Here is a 23687-nt window from a genome sequence, read left to right on the forward strand (position 1 = left end):
AATCGGAAGAATGCAGACTGCAAGCAGTTTGAATCTGCAGGCGATGAACGGCTAATCTGGCTGGAAACAAGCTTCCTCGACTACTTGGCCGATCTCAAAAGTCAGTGCCTGGCAAAGAACTTCCTAACCAAAGAGACTTATGAGGGTCTTGTGGTCACAACTCGTTTGAACGTTGAGTGCATTAGATATCTTCTTGAAGAGATGTCTTTTCACTTCGTTTTGACGAGGAAAATGTCATCGGACCCAATCGAGTTGTTCTTTGGCTGGCTGAGGAAATCAGCAGGATCAAATGACCAAACGGACATCCGTGCCGTGCTCACAGGCATTGAGATGATGATATATGTTGTTTTATGGCGCAAGGGCCAGCTATGGCCAAAGAGCGCCAAGGCGTGATGTACTGAGTGAACAATGGTATGATCAATGACAGTGGGTAGGTGTAGGGTGGCTGTAAAGGGGCCTAAAATCCTGCGCACTAAAGGTGCGTAAAAGACAAAATTAATAAGATCATGACAATGACGTGATAGGGGTACAATGAATATAATATAGTATAAAAACTTGTAAGAGATACAAGGCACTACTGCCTCACAGAGACCCTTAGAAGCAAGGGCCTGGAGGAGAGTGCATTTCAAATATGCGGTCGCAGCAGCGTCCTCTGAAAGAGGATGCCGCTACGAATCTCTTGGGCGAAGAACTTGCAAAATGTCGATGTCGTTTAAAAAGGCTAAAACTGAATCGTTCTGAAATATCGGGTCACTATGTAAAAACATCGTTGGATGAAGGGGTATATTCCCTCAAGGACCGGTATCGCATCGGCGTCGAGTACAAGCAACATAATGGCAGCAGAAGAGAGTGATTGCTTGTCAACGCTGCCGCAACAGAAAAATACAAGGGAGCAAACCAGCGAGGAATTCCCTGCAGATGCACGTAGAGAGCTCATAGAGCGACTAAACCGAGATAAGCCTCTACTTCCCACTCCAGATGTGGCCGCATTGGCTATGGTTGGTGGCTACCTCGCAAGAGCCGTACGAGAAAACTTCGAATATGAGGAGTGCTACGCACTCTTAACAAAGCCAAACGCCTCGACACCATCGGACTCGCTCATTAAACACCAAGACCGCGGTGGACTTCTTTACCCGTCCGCACAACTTCTAGATGTTCTCTACGCACTACAGAAGTTGGTCGAAGTTCTTCTAGCAAGAAGAAGGCGTATGCATCACCCTCTAAAGGAGGCTGTGAACAATGCTACCGAAATCCTCCGCGAGCACAAAGCTTTGATGTGTTCGAAGCCAGGGCACCAACAGAATTTGCTCAAATTGTTGCTTACGAAGTTCTTTCGCCCAATATTCACCAATTTCGCTCTGAAAGTGACAGACAAACAAGACGTTGCCAAAGTGTTCGCAATAAAGCCACTGTCACGAAAGACCCTGAAACTGTGAGCTTGATCTCACAGCTGGGGGCCTAAGTGAAAGGTCCAGTTTTCACAATATGTCTCGTGTTGCTTGCTTTCAATGTACTGTGGGGATGGAAAGAAACGCGAACAGTGCGGCACCTACATTCTCTGATATTTCGAATTTCTTTTCGAGTGGTTGTAGCCTGCATGATAACTAGAAGCCACTAGAATAAAACTATTCTAGCATCTTTTTATTCCCACCAGGGTCACAGCAAGATGAAAACATCGCGCCAGCACTGTTTGCGTTTCTTCCCATCACCCCTGTACATCATGAACAAACACCAGTGCAACCTGCGCATTTATTTCACAGCTCCATCTCTAATACGAGCGCAAGTTTCTCTCCACAAGTACGCGCACAACAGCGCAGTCGCGTCGTCTGCTCTGGGACTGCAGTGCAATGCCTTAGTACAACTACGGGTCATAAATAGGGCTCCGTGTTTTCGGATAAATCCGAAAAAATCCGATAAACACTCGCCGGTAAAATTTTTGACATTTTGAATTTATCCGATACACTCCGAATTTAACGGCCAATATGACCCTGTTCCGTACTATATCGAAAGGGCATGTTCTATGCAGTCATTGATACACCGGCCGGTTTGGCCGATATAAACTTTACCTCACGTCAACAGTATCTCGTAGACCACACCGATCGCACATTTAATAAAGGGCTTGTCGCACATGGAGCGAGAGACGTATGACCGCTCAATGACTGTCACCAACCTTGATGGATACTACGCTGCTGTAGCTGAAACGTGGAGACAGACAGTTAAGAGGAACCTTTTCGATGCACTCCATGGAGTACACCAGTGAATCGTTTTGGTATAGGGTCATTCCAGGCGAAACGTCCCAGCCCAAAAAGCGACCATCGTTGATTTTCTTGAAAAAAATTGGGCTAGATGGCTATTGTGTGAATAAGGTTTCACCAAAGTATTATGGTCGAAAAAAATTTTTTGATCACGTGAGGGCTCTTTGAATTTTCTGCGAAGAAGCATTAGTTGGTTGGAGGTAAATTTTTTTAATTCAAGTCTGAAACTAGGTGTAATAACAAATTTTATTTTAGAGTATTCTAGAGGCATCCTTCTTTCATATAATGTGATAACTGAATGCATTTTAGAATTTATCGCGTTTATTTGGCTCAGTAAAAAAGCAAGAAATGTTGCATTTTCAGAAATTTTTTCGCATAAACTGCGCAAATTTTTCAACCACAATATTTTTTTTCTGCCTTTTTGCATGTTGCCATAGTGTATGCTAAAAATAATTTGAAATTCTTAAGGCATATATTTTTTTAGGAAAACACCTCCAAAGTTGGCAAAAAATGGATTTTTTGCGAGATTCAGGCCACATTTAAGCCTTAAGGCCCTCCAGATAAAATTATGTCAGATAGCTCAATATGCGCACAGACCTCTTAACTTGTGATTTAGAAATTTTTATTGGAGTAAATTTTGTTTGAAGCGAGAAAAAAATTTTTGAAGTCAGCAACCAATATCATCAGTAGGCACTGCGTTCGTGCCCCGCTCCCCTCGTCGTCCGCTCGTTGTCGGCGTCGCCATCTGCCGACCAGCAGACGGCGGCTAGTATATGGGGTGGTCATTTTTAAGATTTATGGAATTTTTAAAAATCGCCTGTAGCAGATATCATAATTCTAGTCATTGAGCTGGATTGTTCTGACGAGGACAATACTTGCACGAGAAATCGAAATGCATATTGAATTAATAAACAAATAACTGCTAATTACCTAATTATTCATGGCGCATATTGCAATTTACGAATTGCAGCCGCCGACCTTGAAAAATGCATCCACTTGAAATTAATTTCCACGATGACACTAATGTTGAGATTTTATTTCCTAAAGTGTGACGAATAGGTGGGCGTTCCGTTTATTTTTGTCCTTCAATGCACAGATTAGCATTTTGTTAAATAAATCGAAGTTTCGCTTGAAAGCGAAGTATCGATTGCCATAGCAAATTAGTAGACAGCTCTAGGAAAATCAGGAAATTTGGAGGTGCAAGTTGGAATCCGCTAGCGCAAGACAGGAGTAATTGGAGATCGCAGGGAGAGGCCTTCGTCCTGCAGTGAACATAAATATAGGCTGCTGCTGATGATGATGATAATAGGACGCAAGGATAGTAGTTTTATCAGCTGTATAAACTTGTAAACATAGGCATACTATGTAAATTAAGAAGCGTGGTGACACGCGTGCACAAGTAAACACGTACACCTCTCACTCGATGACCGCGGGAACTCGCTGTCAAAACGTTGGGGTGAGGCAGCATGGCAGCAGCACCCAGAGTAGAGGGCTTCTCCCTTCTACGTGGGGAGTAGGGAGGGGGGGGGTTCTACTCCGGGTGGCTTGTATCTTGAAAGCGATCTGCGTCGTGGACCGAGTCCACCCTGCGCTGTATTTTCGCAGCTTAGTTCGCGTTGATGGGAGTGCCAGCACGAAGGTCAATTCGCTCAGTGCTGTTGCCGCGCTGCCTCACCCCAGCGTTTTGACAGCGACTTCCCGCGGTCGAGTGAGATGTGTTCATGTTTGCGTGTACACGCGTATCACCATGCTTGTTAATTTACTTAGTATGCCTATGTGTACAATTTTACACGGCCGATAAAACTAGTATCCTTACGTCCTATCATCATCAACATAAGCCTATATTTATGTCCACTGCACGACGAAGGCCTCTCCCTGCGATCTCCAATTACTCCTTTCTTGCACTAGCTCATTCTCAACTTGCGCCTGCAAATTTCCTAATTTCCTATAGCTGTCCACTAATTTGCTATGGCAATTGATGCTTCGACTTTTGGGCGAAACGTCGAATTATTTAACAAAATGCTAATTTGTGCATTGAAGGACAAAAATAACCGGAACGCCCACCTATTTCGTCCCACACTTTAGGAAATAACATCTCAACATTAGTGCCATCGTGGAAATTAATTTCAAGTGGATGTGTCTTTCAAACTCGGCAGCTGCAATTCGTAAATTGCAATATGCACCATGAAGAAATTATTTAGGTAATTAGCAGTTGTTTGTTTATTAATTCAATATGCATTTCGATTTCTCATGCAAGTATTGTCCGCATCTGAAGAATCCAGCTCAATGACTAGAATTATATCTGCTACAGGCGATTTTAAAAAATTACATAAATCTTAAAAATGACCACCCCATATACTAGCCGCCGTCGGCAGACGGCGACGCGCCGCCGACAACGAGCGGACAACGAGGGGAGCGGGGGCACGAACGCAGTGCCTACTGATGACATTGATTGCTGACTTCAAAATTTTTTTTTCTCGCTTCAAACAAAATTTACTCGAATAAAAATTTCTAAATCACAAGCTAAGAGATCTGTGCGCATATTGAGCTATCTGACATATTTTTATCTGGAGGGCCTTAAGGCTTAAATGTCGCCTGAATCTCGCAAAAAATCCATTTTTTGCCAACTTTGGAGGTGTTTTTCTAAAAAAATATATGCCTTGAGAATTTCAAATTATTTTTAGCATACACTATGGCAACATGCAAAAAGGCAGAAAAAATATTGGGGTTGAAAAGTTTGCGCAGTTTATGTGAAAAAATTTCTTAAAACGCAACATTTCTTGCTTTTTTACTGAGCCAAATAAACGCGATAAATTCTAAAATGCATTCAGTTATCACATTATATGAAAGAGGGATGCCTCTAGAATACTCCAAATTAAAATTTGTTATTACACTTAGTTTCAGACTTGAATAAAAAAAGTTTACCTCCAACCAACTAATGCGTCTTCGCGGAAAATTCGAAGAGTGCTCACGTGATCGAAAATTTTTTTTCGACCAAAATACTTTGGTGAACCCTTATTCACACAATATCCATCTAGCCCAATTTTTTTTCAAGAAAATCAACGATGGTCGCTTTTTGGGCTGGGACATTTCGCATGGAATGACCCTATAGTGTTCAAATTGAGAATCTAAATGTGTTTCTTTAAGTTAGCTTTAAAAAAATTAAGTTAGTTTAAGTTACTTTTTAAAAGTTAGTGTTTCTTGAAACGGACGACATGAGCCAACTAAGTGATTTTACGAACTATCAGAGCTAATTAATCAGTAACATTGTTGAAACCCTGTCGCTTGGGGACTTCACACTGTCCAGTGGCCAGTGCTTTTGCGCTGCGCGCAGAGTCTTCTATAGCGCAAGCGTTGAAAGGGCATTTTCAAATCTGAGAATCATCAATCGAAAGGAGCGTGCTTCCATCAGTGACAGCAAGCTCGTAAAGTATGATTGCATCAATTACAACAAGCTTTAATGTTGTAATGCACGCAAACGTAGGTGTTTCGTATTCAAGTATTTGTGCTTGTGTGTTTATGTGTTTGTGCGTTCAAGCCTTCCCAGACAACAAAAATACGGTTCGTGTGTTCTGATGTTTTCGGGTTCAGATATCATTTCATCTAAGATTTTGGAGTATTGAGAATACTGCAAAATTTAACTCCGTATTTCGGAGAATTGGGGATTTACAAGAAATAAACTCCGATAAACTCCGAATTTCCGCCAGAAATTAAACTCCGAAAAGCACCCTCCGAATTTTAAGAAAGATAAACTCCAAAAACACGGAACCTTAGTCATAAATAAAAGGCTGTGTGGTGTTTAGTTGCAGCTCATTGGATTTTGTAGATTAGTTGGCGACTATGTGAGGCAACACTTTTGAACGGTCCAACTAAATAGAGCGGTGCAGTTTGCAGGCCTGCCAAGCTTAGGATGTGATAAATACAAACAATTGCTTGATTACTTCAGATATTAATTGTTTAGCAGTTTCAAAGACTTTGTTCTGCACATATGGGGTGAAAAAACCCTCTGCTTTATAGTTGCAACAAGAATGATCTACGTCACACACAAATTTTTATAAAATTTATTCATGAAATATTCACGTAGCTGCAGCCAAACATTGGTTCTATAAGCTCTTGTTGATGCGCAGGTAGGTCCATATAATCAACAGGTCTGAAAAATTACTTAGTGATAAGTATCTGTACTCTTTTGAAATCTGATTTGCCCAAAACTAGATGTAAAATTATGGGTGTCAATATGACAATTATAAGCAAACTCTAAAAATCTGGCATTTGAGGACAAAATATACCGGTTTGCATATTTATACATACTGCAGCCCTGTTGGGTTATAGCATGAGTGGGCATGAAGTACAAAAAAAAGTATATACACACATTGAATAATAGACAGCCTTAGTTTAGCGTTAGCAAGCAAAGGTAAACGCATTACGTACGTAAAAAAATGGCATTTTCATCACTGCGCATGCTCTGAACGTTAATCGGTTTCTGCGGTTTACGTGCACTATGTTAACAAACATTATTTGGAGAGTTTAACATTCCTAATGTTTACGGACGCTAAGAAATAATGTTGCCAATTATGGCGGCACCACTGGCTCCCGCTTCAGCATGAATTCTCGTGATGGTTGCGCTCTTACTCACGTAGATCACCAGTAACTATAGAAATGGGCTTTCGCTTTCTCTAAACTCACCTGAAATGTTAGTTTTGAGTACATAGCGTGTCCAATTTCTGATTGTTCAGCGGTTCCGGCACCCGTAGGCCTAATGAGACGCGTCCGCATAGCAAAAACAGGATAGTTGCTAATGGATTGTCTTGGCTTGGATGCATTTGGCACGAGGCACCAGATGGCGCCCTGTTTTATAACGTCTTCCTTACGTTTGCCTTCTTGTAAGCTAAACTAAAAGCCTTGAAAGGATGCGCGCCGTAACGTCCCACAAAGGTGTTTACGTTTAACGTACGCTATTCTAAAACTGTCTAATGACACGAAAGTAACTGAAATTGTACAGTGTACAATATTATTACACAATAAAAATGCAAGGCAATGAAACAAATTTTGGTAAGAAAAATGTCACATGGGTAACATGCCTAATTATACATTTGCTATACTATGTTAGAGTGTTCAGGAATTCTAACAATAACAATGAGCAAGTTGTACCAGGTAATCAATTCCCAAGATCGATTGTGTGTTGGAAAGATGGTATGTGTGTAAAAAGGTGCAATGTTTAGAGCATGGTGACTACGAGTAAAGGATTGGTCGGCGAAAGTAAAAAATTGGGGCCCTTGGTTTCCTTTCTTCTCGTTATTGGAGAGGTAGCATAATGAATTGATGAAACAATATAATAACTATAGTGACTCATTCTACCGCTGCACTGAAGTGGATGAATGTTAGATGAGCGAAGAGCTGTATGGTAATACGGATGGTACATTGGCAGTATGCACCAAATTATAAAACCCTCCTAAAACTATAAGTGGTTGGACTATCCCAGTTGAACATTTTGAAAAAATATGAAACATTTTCATTTAACAATGTTTAGCACAGTAGAATGTCATTCTTATTGACCAGCATTCTCTCTCCATGTATTAATATTTAAAAAAAAGCAGCTACCTAGTCGCAGAATTCTCTCAAAGGTAATATGAACAGTCGCAGCTTGGTGCAAAGGGATAAGTCCAAAAAGTACTTTTACGAAGGTTTCGCGCAGAGGTTTAGAAGCCATGCTGAGCTGTGGGCTTGAGTTCACTTTTTCATTACAAACTAGTCTCTCTCTCTCTGCTCAGCAGAAAGCCTGAGTATAAGTTGTATTAGAAGTAATAAGTTATACTGTTATGACCACTAGTACCCAGTTACTGCTGTGTTTCTGTACTTTCATCTCTAGCAAAATGTCCAACAAATTTATTTTACTTTACAATACTGCAGACCACTGTGAAGCAGGAGGGTCCATACAAAATGCACAGTAACAAAATAAGAACCTGCTATACAAGACTTCCAGCACATCAATCAGCCTTCAAATGCTAGACAGGCAGCAGCAAACGAAAGCTCACAGCACTGTTTTTCTGACGCACCTGGCGCAGTTCCACAAAGAACATCTGCAGCACGCCCTCCTTGAAGCCTTTTACTGGTTCGGAGCTGGCGAACTCTGTAAACGCATAGAAGACAGCTGTTAGTGTTAGTTCTACTCCTGCATGGTGTCAGTTACCCACGTTCACACTGGATGACGTCCAAGTTGAACTGCTGCAAAGCACCCATGGAAATGTACTTGACATCGTCCGAGGTGAGGATGTTCAATAGAGATGTGGCAAGGTGCTGGCAGGCAGTCATGCAGGCTGTTTGAGCCACCTTGTCCTGCACGTATGCAAGCAATGTTGTAGACAGGGAATGCTCATTCGCGCATTATTCATTTCTCTACATCCTGCAGCTACAACTTGACTATAGTGGATGCCACAGTCAACAGCTCTCAATTTCGACTACCTGTGGTAAGTGCACACGTGTCTTTACATTGCACTCCCGCTGGAATCTAGCCATCCAACCAAACTTGCTTCTATTTCAAGCTCAGTAATAAAATAATTAAGTTCTGGGGTTTTACGTGCCAAACCCATGATTTGATTATGAGGCACACCGTAGTGAGGGACTCCAGATTAATTTAGACCACCTGGGGTTTTTTAACGGTACACGAGTTCAGTGATAGAACATAGCCATATATTCCAAGAGATCTGTACATCAGTTGGGCATCAAACATACTCAATGGTAATGCTCAAAATAAACTGATGTGCACAACTCAAACTCTACAGGCATGACTAACCCCTTAACTGCTATGACAAATTTAGAAAACATTTTTAAAAGTGTGGAATTTTTTCATAGAACTGCATGTCGCGCCAATTTTTTCTAAAAAATATATGATACCAGGAATACCCATTGCATTTTTATGGGCCTTGTTGAACAAATATAGCAAAAAACATTGTGTATTATTTATCTGTCAATATTGCAAGAAACTGCACCAAGATGTATTAACCGTCCAGAAAGCCACAGTCATGCACATTGCCTGCTGTCTCGAATTTAACATTAGCAGTAAAAAATGAGAGCTGAAACATCTTCACGCAAGTGCGGAAAGCTGAGTAAAAGAGCTGTACATGCAATTTACACCAAAGTAATTGCACTGTGATTTCTAGCACACTACAATTTACAGCAGTCTTAGCCTGAGATTACCTTTCTTTAGCAAACAGATATATCTTTTTCAATTAGTGAAGCACACTTGTGTAAAATACATACCGGCAGATTTGTGAATGCTTGAAACACGTTGTTTAAGAATGCAATCAAGTCCATCATGTAATTGCTGGCTTGGCCCTCAGGTTCAACCAGAAGCCAGTCATAATGGGCTGAATAGGAGAACAAAATACCAGTCAATTGCCTCCTCTCCCTTACACCCTCACTACCTTGCAACTCACCCAGTTCCAAGAATTCCCCTATCTTGGCCTTCAGCTGTTCATAAATTTGGTCTTCTGCATCTTTTCGGGCATCCTGCATTTTATTTCAGCACACACTGTCACTTGGCACTGACATCCACTCTTTCTTACCTTGAACATTGTCCTCCCTTGGAGCTTAGCCACATGATGGCTGTCGCCACACCACCGACTGAAAAACAAAGGTTCCCTTGAACATCTCATGAGCACACAGCTACATTTCCAGGGTGATACTCACTTGAAAATGGAAGAGATGAACTGCTCCAAGTACACACTAGCATCTTCAAGGTAGTTTGTGTTTATCGTGATTTGTATTAGCTAAAGCAAAAGACAAAACAGGTTACACACTTTAAAAGATGCAACTGAGATTGGCCCTTTGTACACACCTGCAGAAGACCAACATTTGGTTTTTTTATGAGCGACGAGAGGCAACCGCCTAGTGTTCGGGTCAGTAGTAGGTTGGTGGCTTTCCGCACCATGTCCTCAACTTCAGTTTGACTGCAAGTGCAACACCAAAAGACCAGCAATGGTTATGCCTGTTAATTTTTTTATTTCTTTTTATTATAATTATTTTCTCTCTCTCTCGCTAGCACACACCTGACATTGAGGTCTTCAGAAAACTTGAGGCATTCACGAATGAAGCCTTTGACTTCATCAAAAATGCCGGGTACAAACCGTGAAAATGGGAACTTCTTTGGAAATGGTGCCTGGAATGTAACAGTACTATATACACTTTCCTGCTACAGACTACAATAACCTCACATACTTGCTCCAATGCCTCATCTCGAAATGGGAAAATGGCCACCACATTCTGGTACTCCTCCTCTGTTGCAACTTCAATAGGGTGGTAAGAGTCATCATCAAAGATGCTACGGAAGGTCTGAACACAGTGCTTCATAAGGATCTCGTTGTAATGTTCCTGTATCTCAAGCAGCAAATTGTGCACCGGGTCTACATGGTATCCATAGCTCTGCAAGAGAGAAAGAGAAAAAAAGAAGAGTTGGGGGAGAGTTTGAAGTAGTTCCACAGAGTTCAAAATCTGCCTAGATACACCTTACCCGTAGTGTTTCGCTGAACAGGAGAATGAGTTTCTTAACCTCAAGCATCAGGCTGGCTTCTGTGCAGTAGGCCTGGAATTAACCAGATCCCAAACAAACTGTCTGCACACTCAATACAGTACAAGATCTTAGCAGGCTACTTACAGTGTGTGTCCTTAATGCTGCTGTTATCTTTAATAAAGCATTCTCCCAGACTTGGTCCAGGTATGCCTGATTCACAAGGCCGCTTGCTGTGTTCAAAATGTGGTCCTCAACAACAAAGAACCTAAGAACATAAAAATTATGCATGAATGACACGCTGTCTGATACGGTATATAAATAGAATAATTGTTTTCGTAATTATCTTTCCTACTAAGACTCTGCACTGCTGGCATCACTCACCCAACAATTTCCGCAAAATATTTACGATATCCATCACTTGTCTCGTGCTGAAAACTGTGAATGTATTAGAACCAGCATATTTAGATTCCCACGACAATAGTCAAGCAAACAATTAACGACACTGAACACACAATAAAACCCAGAATATTTACACATTACAAACTAAAAATAATATAGCATCTAGGAACAAATATGTGGCGGTCGAGTGTGGGCATTACCACTGCAACGTTACTGACGGTGTGAAGTGCAATGACAGTCAACCAAATACTGTGATAGTAATCCTACAAATCATGACACCACCATGTACTGGGAGACAAGATTTCGACCTCTAATGCTGCTATGCTCTGTATGAGGCCACATTGTTCATATATATGACAATGGCACAGTAAACAATCTGCATGACTAAGTGCTACATTTCTGGCTAATTCCTGCCACATAATGTGGTATAGTTCTGCAGACATCGGAGAGCCAGGCAACTGTCATCACCAAGCTGAAGTGTAGCAGTTATACATTATAAATTGTAAAGCGCCATCCAGATAGTGTTCCACCACAAACATTTTTTAAAGGTTTAGTAACAGTATTAAAGAGAGAAGCAAATGAAATGTTTAGAGGTGATGGTATTGGGAAGTGAGCTACCTTCCCTGCAGCAGAGGCTCTCTCCAATTGCCGCAGCCAATGTCTGCAAGTGGCACTCCTCCACTGCATTCCCCCATATCGTAGCCAAGGGTCCACGTGATGTGTATGTCACAACCCCCACCTCATTTCTCACTCTCTCTCTATACGTTTTTCATGTGTCACACTTCCAGAGGTGGTTTCACACACTCCGTTTCATGGGAATCCCAGAGGAGTTTGCAGTCACTGCTGGCCTATTTCTATGCTGTAGGTGCGAGCTGTGGCGTTGCTGGTGGGTGGGCTCTTCCGCGGAGGTGGACATATGGTAGGCTTTTGTTTAAATTTTAAGCAGTTTTTGCAGCTTCATCACCATCTGTTTTATATCCGCAGCAGGACAAAGGTCTGACACAGTGATCTTCAATTACCGCTGTCTTTCCACCATCTGACTCCATCTTATGCCTGCACATTTCTTAATTTCATCATACCACGTAATCCTCTGCCATCCTCGACTATATTTCCCTTACCGTGGCACCCCCATTCTCTCACTCTAACAGACCGCTGGTATCTGCTCTATTCACTGGTATCCATATTGCCGTAATCCTGTCTCTTAATGTTACACCTATCATTTTTAATTCTATTGCCCGTTATGCAGTCCTTAGCTTATCCAGTTTCTTCATTATCCTCAAAATTTCAGGCCCATAGGTTAGTACTGGTAGAGTTCACTGATTATACCCCCTTTAGGTGCCAATTCTGTTTGTTAAAAAAATTGCCTTTTGTTTTTTTTACATCTTTAGCACCATGAAAGACATGCAGCAGCAGAGCAGATTTTGAATTCTGTAATTTTAAGAGAGTTTTGCTGTTTTCACAAATACGAACTCCATGGCAGAGCTCTCAAAAATACTTTAACCATGAAGCATGTCAACTGAGTGTGCCAGGAAAACAGCAAGCCAGTTCAGAAATTTGACTAGGCCAAATCACTATTTTTGAGAACAAAGAAAGAAGAGGACTTGCTATATAACAATGCACTAGTATCGTAGAAAACATGCCAGAAATATATCTTGTAACTCTTTTTGCAAACACATGCGGTGCATATTAATAAACTAAGCACGGCTGCAATCAGAAGTGTCTTATGATGTATGTGACATACTTATTACAGCATTACTTTCATTAGTACTCTTGCGATGTTTTCTTCGCCTTACAATTGTACATGCAGCACCTGAAGGGAGTATATACTCTTCTATTCAAGGATATCAGTAAGCTGTGAGCCATGAGTGGGAAGTGCAGCTATGTACACTTCAACCCATTTTTATTTGTCTAGAAATATTATTCGCATGATCCAGATCCATTGCCCGGATCCCCTGGTTTGTTTTAGTTTCTAAATTTATCTTTTCATGGACGTGTCATCTTAAAGTGGCCCCACGTAAATATTTTCAGCTTTCGCAATGTAGCAATATTCAGCTTTCATAATGCATCAAACTAAGGAGCTCTGTTATTTGGCCTAGTGGTGCCCATAAATGTCTTATACCCGTGTCACACGAGCATTTGAAAGGCCTTCCAACCAATAGTTCGTTGACTCAAATGTCAAGTTCGAGCTGCTACACGGGCGGTTTCGAAGGCCACCGAGTCAACAGTCTCTCGAGTCAACGGAGCACCCTACAACTCTATCGAAAGCCCAATGGTTTGAGCAACGGCAGCCACATCAAGCGGTGCAAATGTTGCCAGTTTCGCTACTCAACAGCTTAAAAACTAAACATATGTGTATAACAATGTATAGAACAATTTATTAAAATGTTTAAGCACAAAATAAAAATTCTTTTTGTGCTTTTAAGTGGATTTAATATTTAACTTTTGGTGACACGAAAACGAAAATAAAGATCCGCAGCACCACACAATTTTTTTGTGAGAAGCGCCTGAACCACTCAATGGCTTTTCAAAAGTGCCGTGTAGCACTGGCCACAACTCCTTTGAGCCGATAGAGTTGTGGCATTTCAAAGGCCATCGACTGGAAGGCCTTCCAAGTGTGCCCATGTGACACGGGTATTACAGTTTCTTAGAAGACAATCTGCCAATATTTACTTATAAGTTTAACCTCCACAATAAGGTTATACATTTTAAAATCAGATTTGTGCCTTTTAGACAAACTCAGTTGATTTCAAAACAATTCCCTTTCATGTTAGCATCATTCCTGCTCATCATTAGTAAAAAATATCTTGGTTTGTTTTGAGCTTAAACTTCATACAAAAAGCTGCTGCGGAGGCCTGGTGGCTATGGCATTTTGCTGCCAAGCGCAAGATCACAGGTTAAGTTCTTGGCCAAAAAGGCTGCATTCCGATGGGGGCAGAAAGTCAAAATGCTCATGCACCTTTTTTGTTTTTGTTTTTTAGCATGTTAAAAAAGAAAACAGGTAGTCAAAATTAATTCAGACCCTTCAGCTACACATCGCTCAGGTCCATTGTGCCAGCTTGGGGATGTTAAGGGGAGATGCAGGTGGGAAAATGTTTTTTTTTTTTTTTTTTTGACAATTTCCGATTTTTTGCTTTAGATTGTTTTCAAACCTTTGAACATTCTGCTTCCTTGTCTAGAAAGAAAATCACTGACGTACTATTTTTCTGCTTCGAAAATTCCATGCTGAAAACTTCAGTTTCTATGAATACATGTATTTCAAACTTTCAATTGAAGTTTCCTCCTTTTGCATTTTCAGCAATTTTCTAAGTTAGTGCACACTTTCTTTTACAGTTCTATTCAACTTATTCCAGCGAAATTTTGTACATTTCTTCTTTAAGGTGTGCAGAATGCCTATATGTAATTGCAATGTTCTTGTGATATCATTATGCAAATTTGAGCTAACTTTTGAGAAGCGTAGAAAAAAAGAAGCATTACAACTTAGCAATTTTTTTTTTTTTTTTCAATATTGATAAAACGTTTTCTGAGCAAAAGGATACACATTGAAGACCGCACAAATGCAAAGTATGTAATAAAAACAGTCACTTAACACTGAGTACACATAAAAGGAAAAGAATAAAAGACAACCATTTAGCACACGTAAGCAAACTACACCAGGTGTGAACTAAGCTAGCGCAACCTTTGCCCAAAAATGTCATACCATGTTCATTTGTGGTTGGAGGGCAAGCCGAGCCTGGTGCTTTCGTTGTTGGCGGTAGTAAGCTTCAAATGTATCCCGCGCTCCCAGTACACTGTAGATGTGGTGGCAGCGGTACACCGGTGAGAAATCTACCAAGTCTTGCGCACTCATATCTTCATCCTGGTCCAGCTCTTGCTTGCAGCCCTGGTTCAATGCCACCTCGCCAATGCGACCTGAATGCTTGCGGATGTTCTCAAGGAAATCTTTAAGCTCTGACAAAGATGCTTCCTTTATACGGTCACGCAGCCGTGGTATACACACTGCCATGGACTGAGCAAATCGATGCTGTGATACTCGGGGCAAATATGTGTGCTCTAGCTGTTCAATGGTTTTAAGTGCTGGGTAGTACCGACGTTCTTTCATCTGTTCCATTAATTTGGCGTAAACATCAAGCACAGGAAGACACACACTTAGGCTTCCAATTGTCCAGGCAATGTTACTTTGAATGTGACCATACTTGACTAACTCATCAGCCCGCTGCAAGACACGCTTTGCTGTTTCTTGCAACTCTTGGTCTGTTCTGGTCACCTCATTCTGGAAGAAAAAAAGTTACATATGGGCCTCTAAGATAGATTCCCACCAAATTCAGCTTTAAGCATTTTCAGTATTCGTCACAAATTATCCCTGAATTAATAATTCACAAACGTCTTCCTTTACTTTTAATAAAATCATTATGTTAACACTTCACCAAAGCTATTTCATAGCTTTGCCATTTACAATGCGGTTAACATCAGAGTTTTCAACTCGATCAATGATCTACACTCCCCATAGAGTTTCTCAACATAACACCTAGAGGGAAATCTGGCGCTGCCGCGCTGTGGTATGCATGGGAATGCCGATATATTGCGACTTCGGATTTACATCGATCTCGGAGAGGCAGGACGCCTTGAAGACGCGCCTGGCTAGCACCGTTCTGTCTGTCACAATGACTCATTTCCTGCTGAAAAGCTGTTTCAGCTTATTATTACACAAAAACATGTTCTGTTTAATTTTGAGGACTTATTATTGGATGTACAATTATATGAAGCGTAAAAAGTATCAGCTGGCCACTAAAGTTGGAGGACAGACAACAACATTCTTGCTCGCTTTGGAACAACTTGTCTGTTCTTGCTTTTCTTCACTTCATCCTGCATTGTAGGTGAGTAAACTTTATTGAGAGATGTAATATGGGTGAATGAAAGCCTTTTATGAAGATTTTATTTTCTTCTTCTTTCTGGGGTTTTACGTGCCAAAACCAGTTCTGATTATGAGGCACGCCGTAGTGGAGGGCTCCGGATTAATTCTGACCACCTGGGATTCTTTAACATGCACTACAACGCAAGCACACGAGTGTTTTTGCATTTCGCCTCCATCGAAATGCAGCCGCCGCGGCCGGGATTCGATCCCACAACCTCGTGCTCAGCAGCGCAAAAATTTTACTTTAAGAACGCATTATTTGTGTAGCCATATTCACGTTTTAGATGAAGCTTCATTGCACACCAGCCAACACAAGCCTCGCAGACACATATCCCCTCATTCCCATGACGGCACAGTGCTCTTTAGGCGGCGGCGCCAGATTACCCTCTAGGTGTTATAGTGAGAAAACTCTACGACACCCCCATCACGCTTGGTATTAGTGTCTGTGTCAATTTAGGTGATGTTGCATACCAGTGCTTCGACTTACTTTCGTCTAGCTGCAAAATTTACTTCTTTTTTTTTTCACAGGCCACTAAGTGCAAGGTTTGATTGCTGCTGGACTCAATATGACAATGGTAACTGGATCACCAGCTGTGGTCTGCACTTATAAAGAGCCAAGCCAAATTATTTCTGAAAAGCTTTATTATAAGTAGGATACATTGTCTTCGGATTAATCTGATAAAATCCTAACACTTGCCAGTAAAGGCATTGACAACTCATATTTATTTGAAAATTTGCGAATTTCATATAAGAGAAAGAGAGTAAACTTTATTGGAGAAAAGGCAAAAAAAGAAGAAAAATGTGGGTGGAGCCCCTAGTCCAGGGCCCCAATGGCTTGAGCGGCTCGCTGGGCTTGGTCCAGGAGAGCCAGCTGACTGTCCTGTTCCTCGTCCGCAAGCCATGCCTCCCACTGCCTTAGAAAGTGTTTTTTAGTAAATTTGTGTGTGTTCGTTTTTAGTAAATTTGTGGTCTTCTGGCGCACGAGTGTGATGTGTGCCAATGTAGGCTTTTCGCCACACCACGGACATTTGTCTGCGTACGCGTCGCCATGTATTTGTCTTAGCTTGTGTAGATTAGGATAAATGTTTGTTTGGAGTCGGCGCCAGTCCGTCGCTTGCCGTCTGGTCAATTTTGGATGGGGCCTGCCTAACTCCAGTCTTTCCTCTCTTTGATGTTCCAATATATCTCTCGCAGTCGTTGGAAAGTCCCTACGTGGCTGGTCCGACGCTCGGATATTTAGTATCGAGCTATTCGGTCCACCCTCGTATTTCCCTCCATGCCTTCGTGTGCCAGGCACCACATGAGGCTGTGAAAATTACATAGCTTATTGCCTATGATCCTAATCACCACCCGAGGTACCGCCCCTGACAGGAAGAGGTGACACGCCGCCTGTGAGTCGGTGAGGAAAGCCGCGGATGTCCCTCTGCATTCGGCGTCCTTCAAAGCTAAAGCTACCGCGGTCGCCTCAGCCGTTGCCGTGCATGCGGTTTTCACTGATGCCCCTACTACCCGTTCCTGACACGTGGCGACTGCGATGTGTATGCCACATCCAGAGTAACTTGCGTCCGTGTAGTAGACGTCCGGCTTGCCTTCGAAACTCCCTCGCAATGCTCGCACCCAAGTCTCTCGTCTTCCCCCGTGGTACTTCGGGTTCGTATGTTTTGGGATTGGTGCCACGAATATACGTGCCCGAATTTCCCTATCGAGAAGTAATGTATCGTCTGCGCTATAAAACGGACGAGGTGCATACCCCAGTCTGTTCAGAACAGTTCTCCCTTGTTTGGTTTTGCTTAACCTCTCTCTCTCTGAGACACAAAAACGGATGCTGCGTGCTCTTCGAAGGTGTTGTACACCCCTAGCTTCTCCATCCGTTCTGTGCTGGAGCTCTGAGGGAGCCCAAGGACAGCCTTATATGCTCGTCGTATTATAATGTCCAACTGTTCAATCTCTTGTGCGGTGGTGTTTAAGTGCGGGATGCTATACGTGACTCGACTGATGACAAAAGCGTGCACTAGTCTAATTGTCTCGTCCTCCGAAAAGCCTTCTCGACTGCGCGTGACCCTGCGGATCATTTTCGCTACATTCATCACCGTGCCCTTCAACAACCATATCGCATGCTCCGCGTTGGCTTTCGGTTGAATCCATATCCGCAAAATTTTTAGGGTTTGCACTTCGCGGACTTCCTGTCCGTTCAGAGTGAGAACTCGGCCGGTTTGCCCACCTGGCATATCTTGCACGCACCCGAACGAACTCTGGCTTTTCGGGGGCGCATGTCATTCCCGCCTCCCGCGCGAAAAGCTCTACCTGGTCGATTGCCCATTGCAAAAAGTCCTGTTTTTCACCGTAGGATCCTCGAATGACACATATGGTGATATCATCCGCGTATATGGCACTTCCTAATCTCGCTTCCCTTTCCAACTCTGTTGCTAACCTCCTTATGGTCACACTAAAGAGGAACGGAGAAAGTGGGGAGCCCTGGGGCATACCCCGGTTCAGCAGCGTGAAAGGTTCCGATCTTGTGGATGCTATTCCTATGGTCACCCTACGATTACACAGGAAGCTCTTTGCATATTGATATATTCGCTCCTCACAGCCCACTGGCTCCAGGCCCTGCAGAATGACCTCGTGAGATATTGTATCGAAGGCTTTCCACAAGTCTAAGGCCAGCACTACGTTGTCATCTGCCCCAATATGTGGGTGTAGTACCTCCTGCTGTAAAGCTAGGAAAACATCCTGCGCAGATATGTTTGGACGTAAACCAAACATGTTCGCGGGAAAAAGGTCGTTTATCTCCATGTGGCCCGCGAGTCGAGTTTGTACTACTTTTTCAAAGAGCTTTCCTGCACAGGAGGTCAGGGATATAGGCCCGAGATTTTGTATATCTCGAGGCTTGCCCGGTTTCGGAATCAGGATGATGTTAGCCGATTTCCATTCGATGGGGACCTCTCCTCCTTCTATCCATTTAGCCATTCTGATATTGAAAATGTTCAATGTAAATAAGAAACGTTCTTGCGGCTACACTGCTTTTTTTTTTTATGAATCAAAGCTGTTCCTGGAGCAGGGGCTAAACTAGACAGTGAAAAACGCCTTAAAAGAGACAAAACAGTAAAAAAGAACTCCTAATTCAATTGCACCAAGAAGAAAATTTTAATAATCTCCTAATTATGTGCAAAAAAAAGAAACTGAAAAACACCCCCAATTTTGCGCCAAAGTAAACTACGAAAACACAACACCTTACTTATAAGTGCGGTTTAGCACCTTTGTTTTACACTTTTTAATTAGGCATTGTTGTGTCTGGCGGTCCTTCGGGACAAAAGGAGGCCGGCGCCGACTCAGACGCGCAAATCTGGTGCTCCTTTCTCGCGGCCGAGAATTGTCACCTGGGACTGAGGGATTAGCAGTTGGTCTCCAGGCTATCTCATGCGTCGCTAAACGGCAGCGTCGCCCCTTCGGTGCGGTTCCGTGAATTACCAGCGCCGCCCGAACCACGATGAGGCCCGGCGCCGATTGCGACGCGCCAAAATGGCGCCCTTTCGAGACAGCCACCGCTCTCCCTGGTTCCGCGAACTGACCGCTATGGAGAGGCGAATCTTGAAAGGGGCCAGTGTCTGGCAATCCCGGGGGAACGACATCAACCTTCGGTTCCCAAGGTGTCAACCGCTGCCTGTGTTCGGGGGCGACCTAGCAAGATTGGAGGCGGAGCCCGGCGGGAAACGACGACACATCATGTGCGGGATATGGCCACCTGATCCAAGATGCTGATTGGCTAAAGAACTACAGTGTATTCCCTCGTCGAGTGAAAGAGGGAAACGAAAGGGATAAAAACAGCGGGACTTGAGTGTTGTGGGACGCTTCACCATGTAGAGCACGCTTGACCATGTAGAGACGTTCGACCATGGAGAACGCTCTGAGATGTAAACGCTACCACATGCAAAGATGTTAGCACGTAGACGGCTCCAATATCATGGAGCCCATCTTGTAAAATACCATGTACAGTGTATATAAAACAGTTTTCTAATCTCCCTGGATATCTCCTCCTCTTGGCACCTGGCACGGCACAATACATGGAACCTTCGTGGACCCTCGGACGTCGGCTTACGCAACAGCATATACATTTTTATACTGTGTCTTTGTGCGTGGGGGGGGGGAGGTGTCCAAAGCGCCCCCCCCCCCCCCCCCCCCCCTTAGCGCCATCAGGAGAAAGGCAACCAGGAGAAAGGACATGCAGTTAAGTAAATGTTCTCATATAATGCACCAATCATTGCCAAGTGGTAATGCAGTGACTACAGTAAGGTGTGCGCTTAACCATTACAATAGAATTAAGCAGCCGAATACAATTAAAATTTCAGGTTTGGTGTGTTCACACTGTCTCGCATGTGATGAAGACCGGGAGCTCTGTGGTACCAACTTATTGTATGTACGTGCTTTGGTATAAAGCGTGAAGCAACACACTCACTTTCAGCTTTTGTGCTTTGCTCCGTACTTGCAAAAGCTCTCTGATGCAGTCAATGAAGCCCTGGTAGTGGAAGTTGCACATTTTTTCGATCTCTCTGTCGTGATCGCTGATGCGTGCGTCCAATTTTTCCAAGAACTTCTCGTGTTCGTCTCCATCATAAATAGCCCTGCGCAAAAGATCCAAATCGAAAAGTGAGTAATGAGCAACCATTCTCATTCTTTGATTGCTTTGAGTGCACAGACCGTACACACCCCCTTTTTGTCAGTCGTCGTTTACCAGAAGCTCCCGACTGTAAAACGCGATGACAAACTACGTCCGTAGTGTATCGTGCACAATTTGTTAACACGTTTTCAGCTGCTGTTATGGTAATGTTATATGCGTTTCAGTATCGGCATCTTCACGACCAACAATCTGGAGCATAAAGTACAACACTTAGCAAGTTTTAATCTACCGACTGCAAAGCTTAACATGCATGACTGACGCCTTTCTTGAACGATCGTTGCCAATACTGCGAGAAGAAATTCTAAACATTGCCGATCGTCGACACAGTATTTTTTTTTTTTTTTTTTTTTTTTTTCTGCAAAACGATTCTATCAAGTGCCAGAAAGTCTACCTGAGCACCAGACCGACGCTGCTCGAGTCACTCGTTTCCAACTCAAAAAGTAGATGCTCATGTTCAAGTCGACCTGTCGTGCACGGGTCCGAAATTGCCTCTGGTTTGCTCTCGATCATTTCATCAGGTCAACGAAAGTAGACTGCTCTCCGTAGCGGGCCGATCATCAAAACGGAAAGGAGGACGCCTCGGACGGCACCGCAACCTACGTAACGCGCGCAGCGCCCCGAATGGAAACCGGCGATTATGTATTTTTGTTTATTATTGGCTGTCGGGTATCCAAATGAGCCAGAAAAAAAGAAAGCATGCTTTTTCCGCGGTTGTTTTTTGCATAAAAGTGTAGTTGCTCTCTGCTTCTGAATACACTCAAGCGTTTTGTCACCTAATGGCGCGCGAACTCAAATCAGCTGGATGGATTCATGGCTAGAATAGCGGAATGATCTCTCATTCCGTGCTGGAACGCACAACAGGCAGAACACTCACCTTCAATCTGTCGCAGACTTACGTGCGAACTGAAAAGGAGAAAACTGCTACCTTCTACGGAGGAGCAATCATAACGCAGGCTTTTCTTTTTCTTTTTTTTTTTTTTTTTGACTGCGGTGCTTTTCTGGCAGTACAAAATACGAAGAACGACGAGGGTACACAACTGCGTAGTTGCGTGCCGTCGTCTTTCTTGGTGCTTTTCTGGTACATGACAACACAAATAATGCGAATGCACGACTGCTCAGTCATGTGCCGTTCCCGTAGTCCTCCTTGGTATTGTTTCTTTTGCGCCAGAAAGGCAGCACAGTAAACCAAGACTGCTGCCGTCTTGTGCATCATAACGCAGGTGCCAAGCGTTTCGACCTCGCACAAGGATGTCTTGCAAAAAAAAAAAAAAATTATCCGGAAAAATGAAACTGGGCCTGCTCACCTGGCAACTGGGGAAATAGCTACAACACCATCCACCGCCTCCACTTCATAGATGTGGTGCTGTATTCTCTTGTTAAGAAGGGCAGTTCCACTGTCGAGAATATGATCGTCCGCCATTGAGAGACACGCACGTGAGCCTCGCAAGCCCGATTGAACAGTGGCTTGGAAGACAAACTGGTAGCACGAGCGTCTTCCGACTGTTGTCAACATCAAGTGAGCTGCAAGGTTTTATTGCTGATGTTGATAGCGGTGGTATCCGGCTACCCAGTGGACATGTGGCTACCCGCCGTACGGCAGGATCTACTCGGCGTAACTTGCTTTTGCACCGAGTCGCTCAAATAAGCACACGCTCCTTCACGCAACAGCACCAACGCCCATACTGTATAGATTAAACATAAGAAGCTGGTATACTGTCTGAGCAGATTTATATCTAGCATTTACAACGGCCACTTTCCGAAATGGGACGCACTCTTTTTTTACTTTTTTTTTTTTTTTTTCTATGGCGCGGCGTGGCCCAGCAACTAGATTGTCCGGCTAGCCTTACAAGCTGTTGCTGCATGTCTCCGAGAGCGCGAAAAGGGAAACCTGAGGGATATGGGTACTATTGCATGTACCCCCTCCTCCCTTCCATTCTGTGGGCTACGCGGATTGAAAGGGAGGTGGAGAGCACAGCTGTGCCCAAACGTAAATTTCAGTGGGGCGTACCTTCACTCTCCTCCATTACAATCCTAAAAAACATACCATCAATAGGAGGCAGTGTGTGAAGCCAGTTGCAAGTTATTTAAAAATAACACATGAGCAACCACACACACTGTCAGTGGATGTTGATGTGCAGGCTGTCAATCACTGGACGTTATATTGCAACAATGCCAGTACAATGACACTAAGCCTGGGGAGCCATGCCATGCTCCAGCAGGGGCGGCTCTCAAGGAGGACTAAGGGGGGGGGGACATGGCCAACCCCGCAAAATTTCGTCCTGCACTATCGAGTTCTCGGTGATGAAATGCCTTCCTGCATCCCCAACAAAAAATGGAGGATCATACTCTGGCCCCCAACCCACCCCCAACAAAAAATGGAGGATCATACTCTGGCCCCCAACCCACCCCCAACAAAAATATTCTGGCACCACTCCCGTGCTCCAGCCGGGACACAGGAAGATCGAGATTAATGCATACACTTACTTGCACAAATTGCAATCACAGCAAGATATTGATTCATGTTTGCATTTGATACAACATGATGCATATAGTTTGGAGAGAACGAACCTCTATTAGTTTAATATATATGCATTTTGATCTACAGAAATTTTGGCCCAATGTTTCATATCCAACAGATAAATATTCATATTTTGACAGAGTGCACTATTTGTTTTCGATAGCAGTACATTTAAAACCACCAAAAATGTTTAAAGCATTATTCCGCGGTCAAGGAAGAGTTGAGATATGTTGGTACACCTTTACTACAATAAAAAGGGTACGCAGTTAGTTCTTCCTTTTTATTTTATATATTTCATCTTGAAATAAGGAAGTTTTATCATTCAAATACAAATTTCTTGTAGCCACTAAATCTTTATTACTAGAAAGATTTATGACAGCTACTCAAAGCCTTTTTTTGACTTTACCACTGAAATAACA

The 23687-nt window shown here is 43.0% G+C and overlaps 2 protein-coding genes across 3 annotated transcripts in view; one reads left to right on the top strand and one right to left on the bottom strand.

Annotated features, from left to right (window-relative positions):
* LOC125945223 (uncharacterized) overlaps positions 1 to 2038 on the top strand; it is a 2773-nt gene extending 735 nt beyond the window's left edge. Inside the window, 2 exon segments of the mRNA XM_049666835.1 lie at positions 2 to 342; positions 780 to 2038. Coding sequence (XP_049522792.1) covers positions 2 to 342; positions 780 to 1436 — 998 coding nt within the window. The 3' untranslated portion in view covers positions 1437 to 2038.
* Positions 1 to 22288, bottom strand: part of LOC119461012 (exocyst complex component 6B) — a 25674-nt gene extending 3386 nt beyond the window's left edge. The window contains exons 1-15 of one of the 2 annotated variants that reach the window (XM_037722186.2): positions 22055 to 22288; positions 20529 to 20694; positions 14858 to 15430; positions 11143 to 11189; positions 10906 to 11026; positions 10762 to 10833; positions 10470 to 10673; positions 10301 to 10410; positions 10090 to 10201; positions 9942 to 10021; positions 9818 to 9875; positions 9689 to 9761; positions 9513 to 9619; positions 8447 to 8588; positions 8309 to 8382 (exon numbers count right to left, since the gene is read on the bottom strand). In XM_037722186.2, the coding sequence (XP_037578114.1) occupies positions 8309 to 8382; positions 8447 to 8588; positions 9513 to 9619; positions 9689 to 9761; positions 9818 to 9875; positions 9942 to 10021; positions 10090 to 10201; positions 10301 to 10410; positions 10470 to 10673; positions 10762 to 10833; positions 10906 to 11026; positions 11143 to 11189; positions 14858 to 15430; positions 20529 to 20694; positions 22055 to 22263 (2148 nt within the window). In that variant the 5' untranslated portion in view covers positions 22264 to 22288. Of the gene's footprint in view, positions 1 to 8308; positions 8383 to 8446; positions 8589 to 9512; positions 9620 to 9688; positions 9762 to 9817; positions 9876 to 9941; positions 10022 to 10089; positions 10202 to 10300; positions 10411 to 10469; positions 10674 to 10761; positions 10834 to 10905; positions 11027 to 11142; positions 11190 to 14857; positions 15431 to 20528; positions 20695 to 21141; positions 21352 to 22054 lie in introns of those variants that run through there. The other variant, XM_037722196.2, reaches the window with a different exon arrangement.
* Positions 22289 to 23687: the final 1399 nt, after the last annotated feature.

Source organism: Dermacentor silvarum, chromosome 1 (genome assembly GCF_013339745.2).
Source record: "Dermacentor silvarum isolate Dsil-2018 chromosome 1, BIME_Dsil_1.4, whole genome shotgun sequence".
NCBI lineage: Eukaryota > Metazoa > Arthropoda > Arachnida > Ixodida > Ixodidae > Dermacentor > Dermacentor silvarum.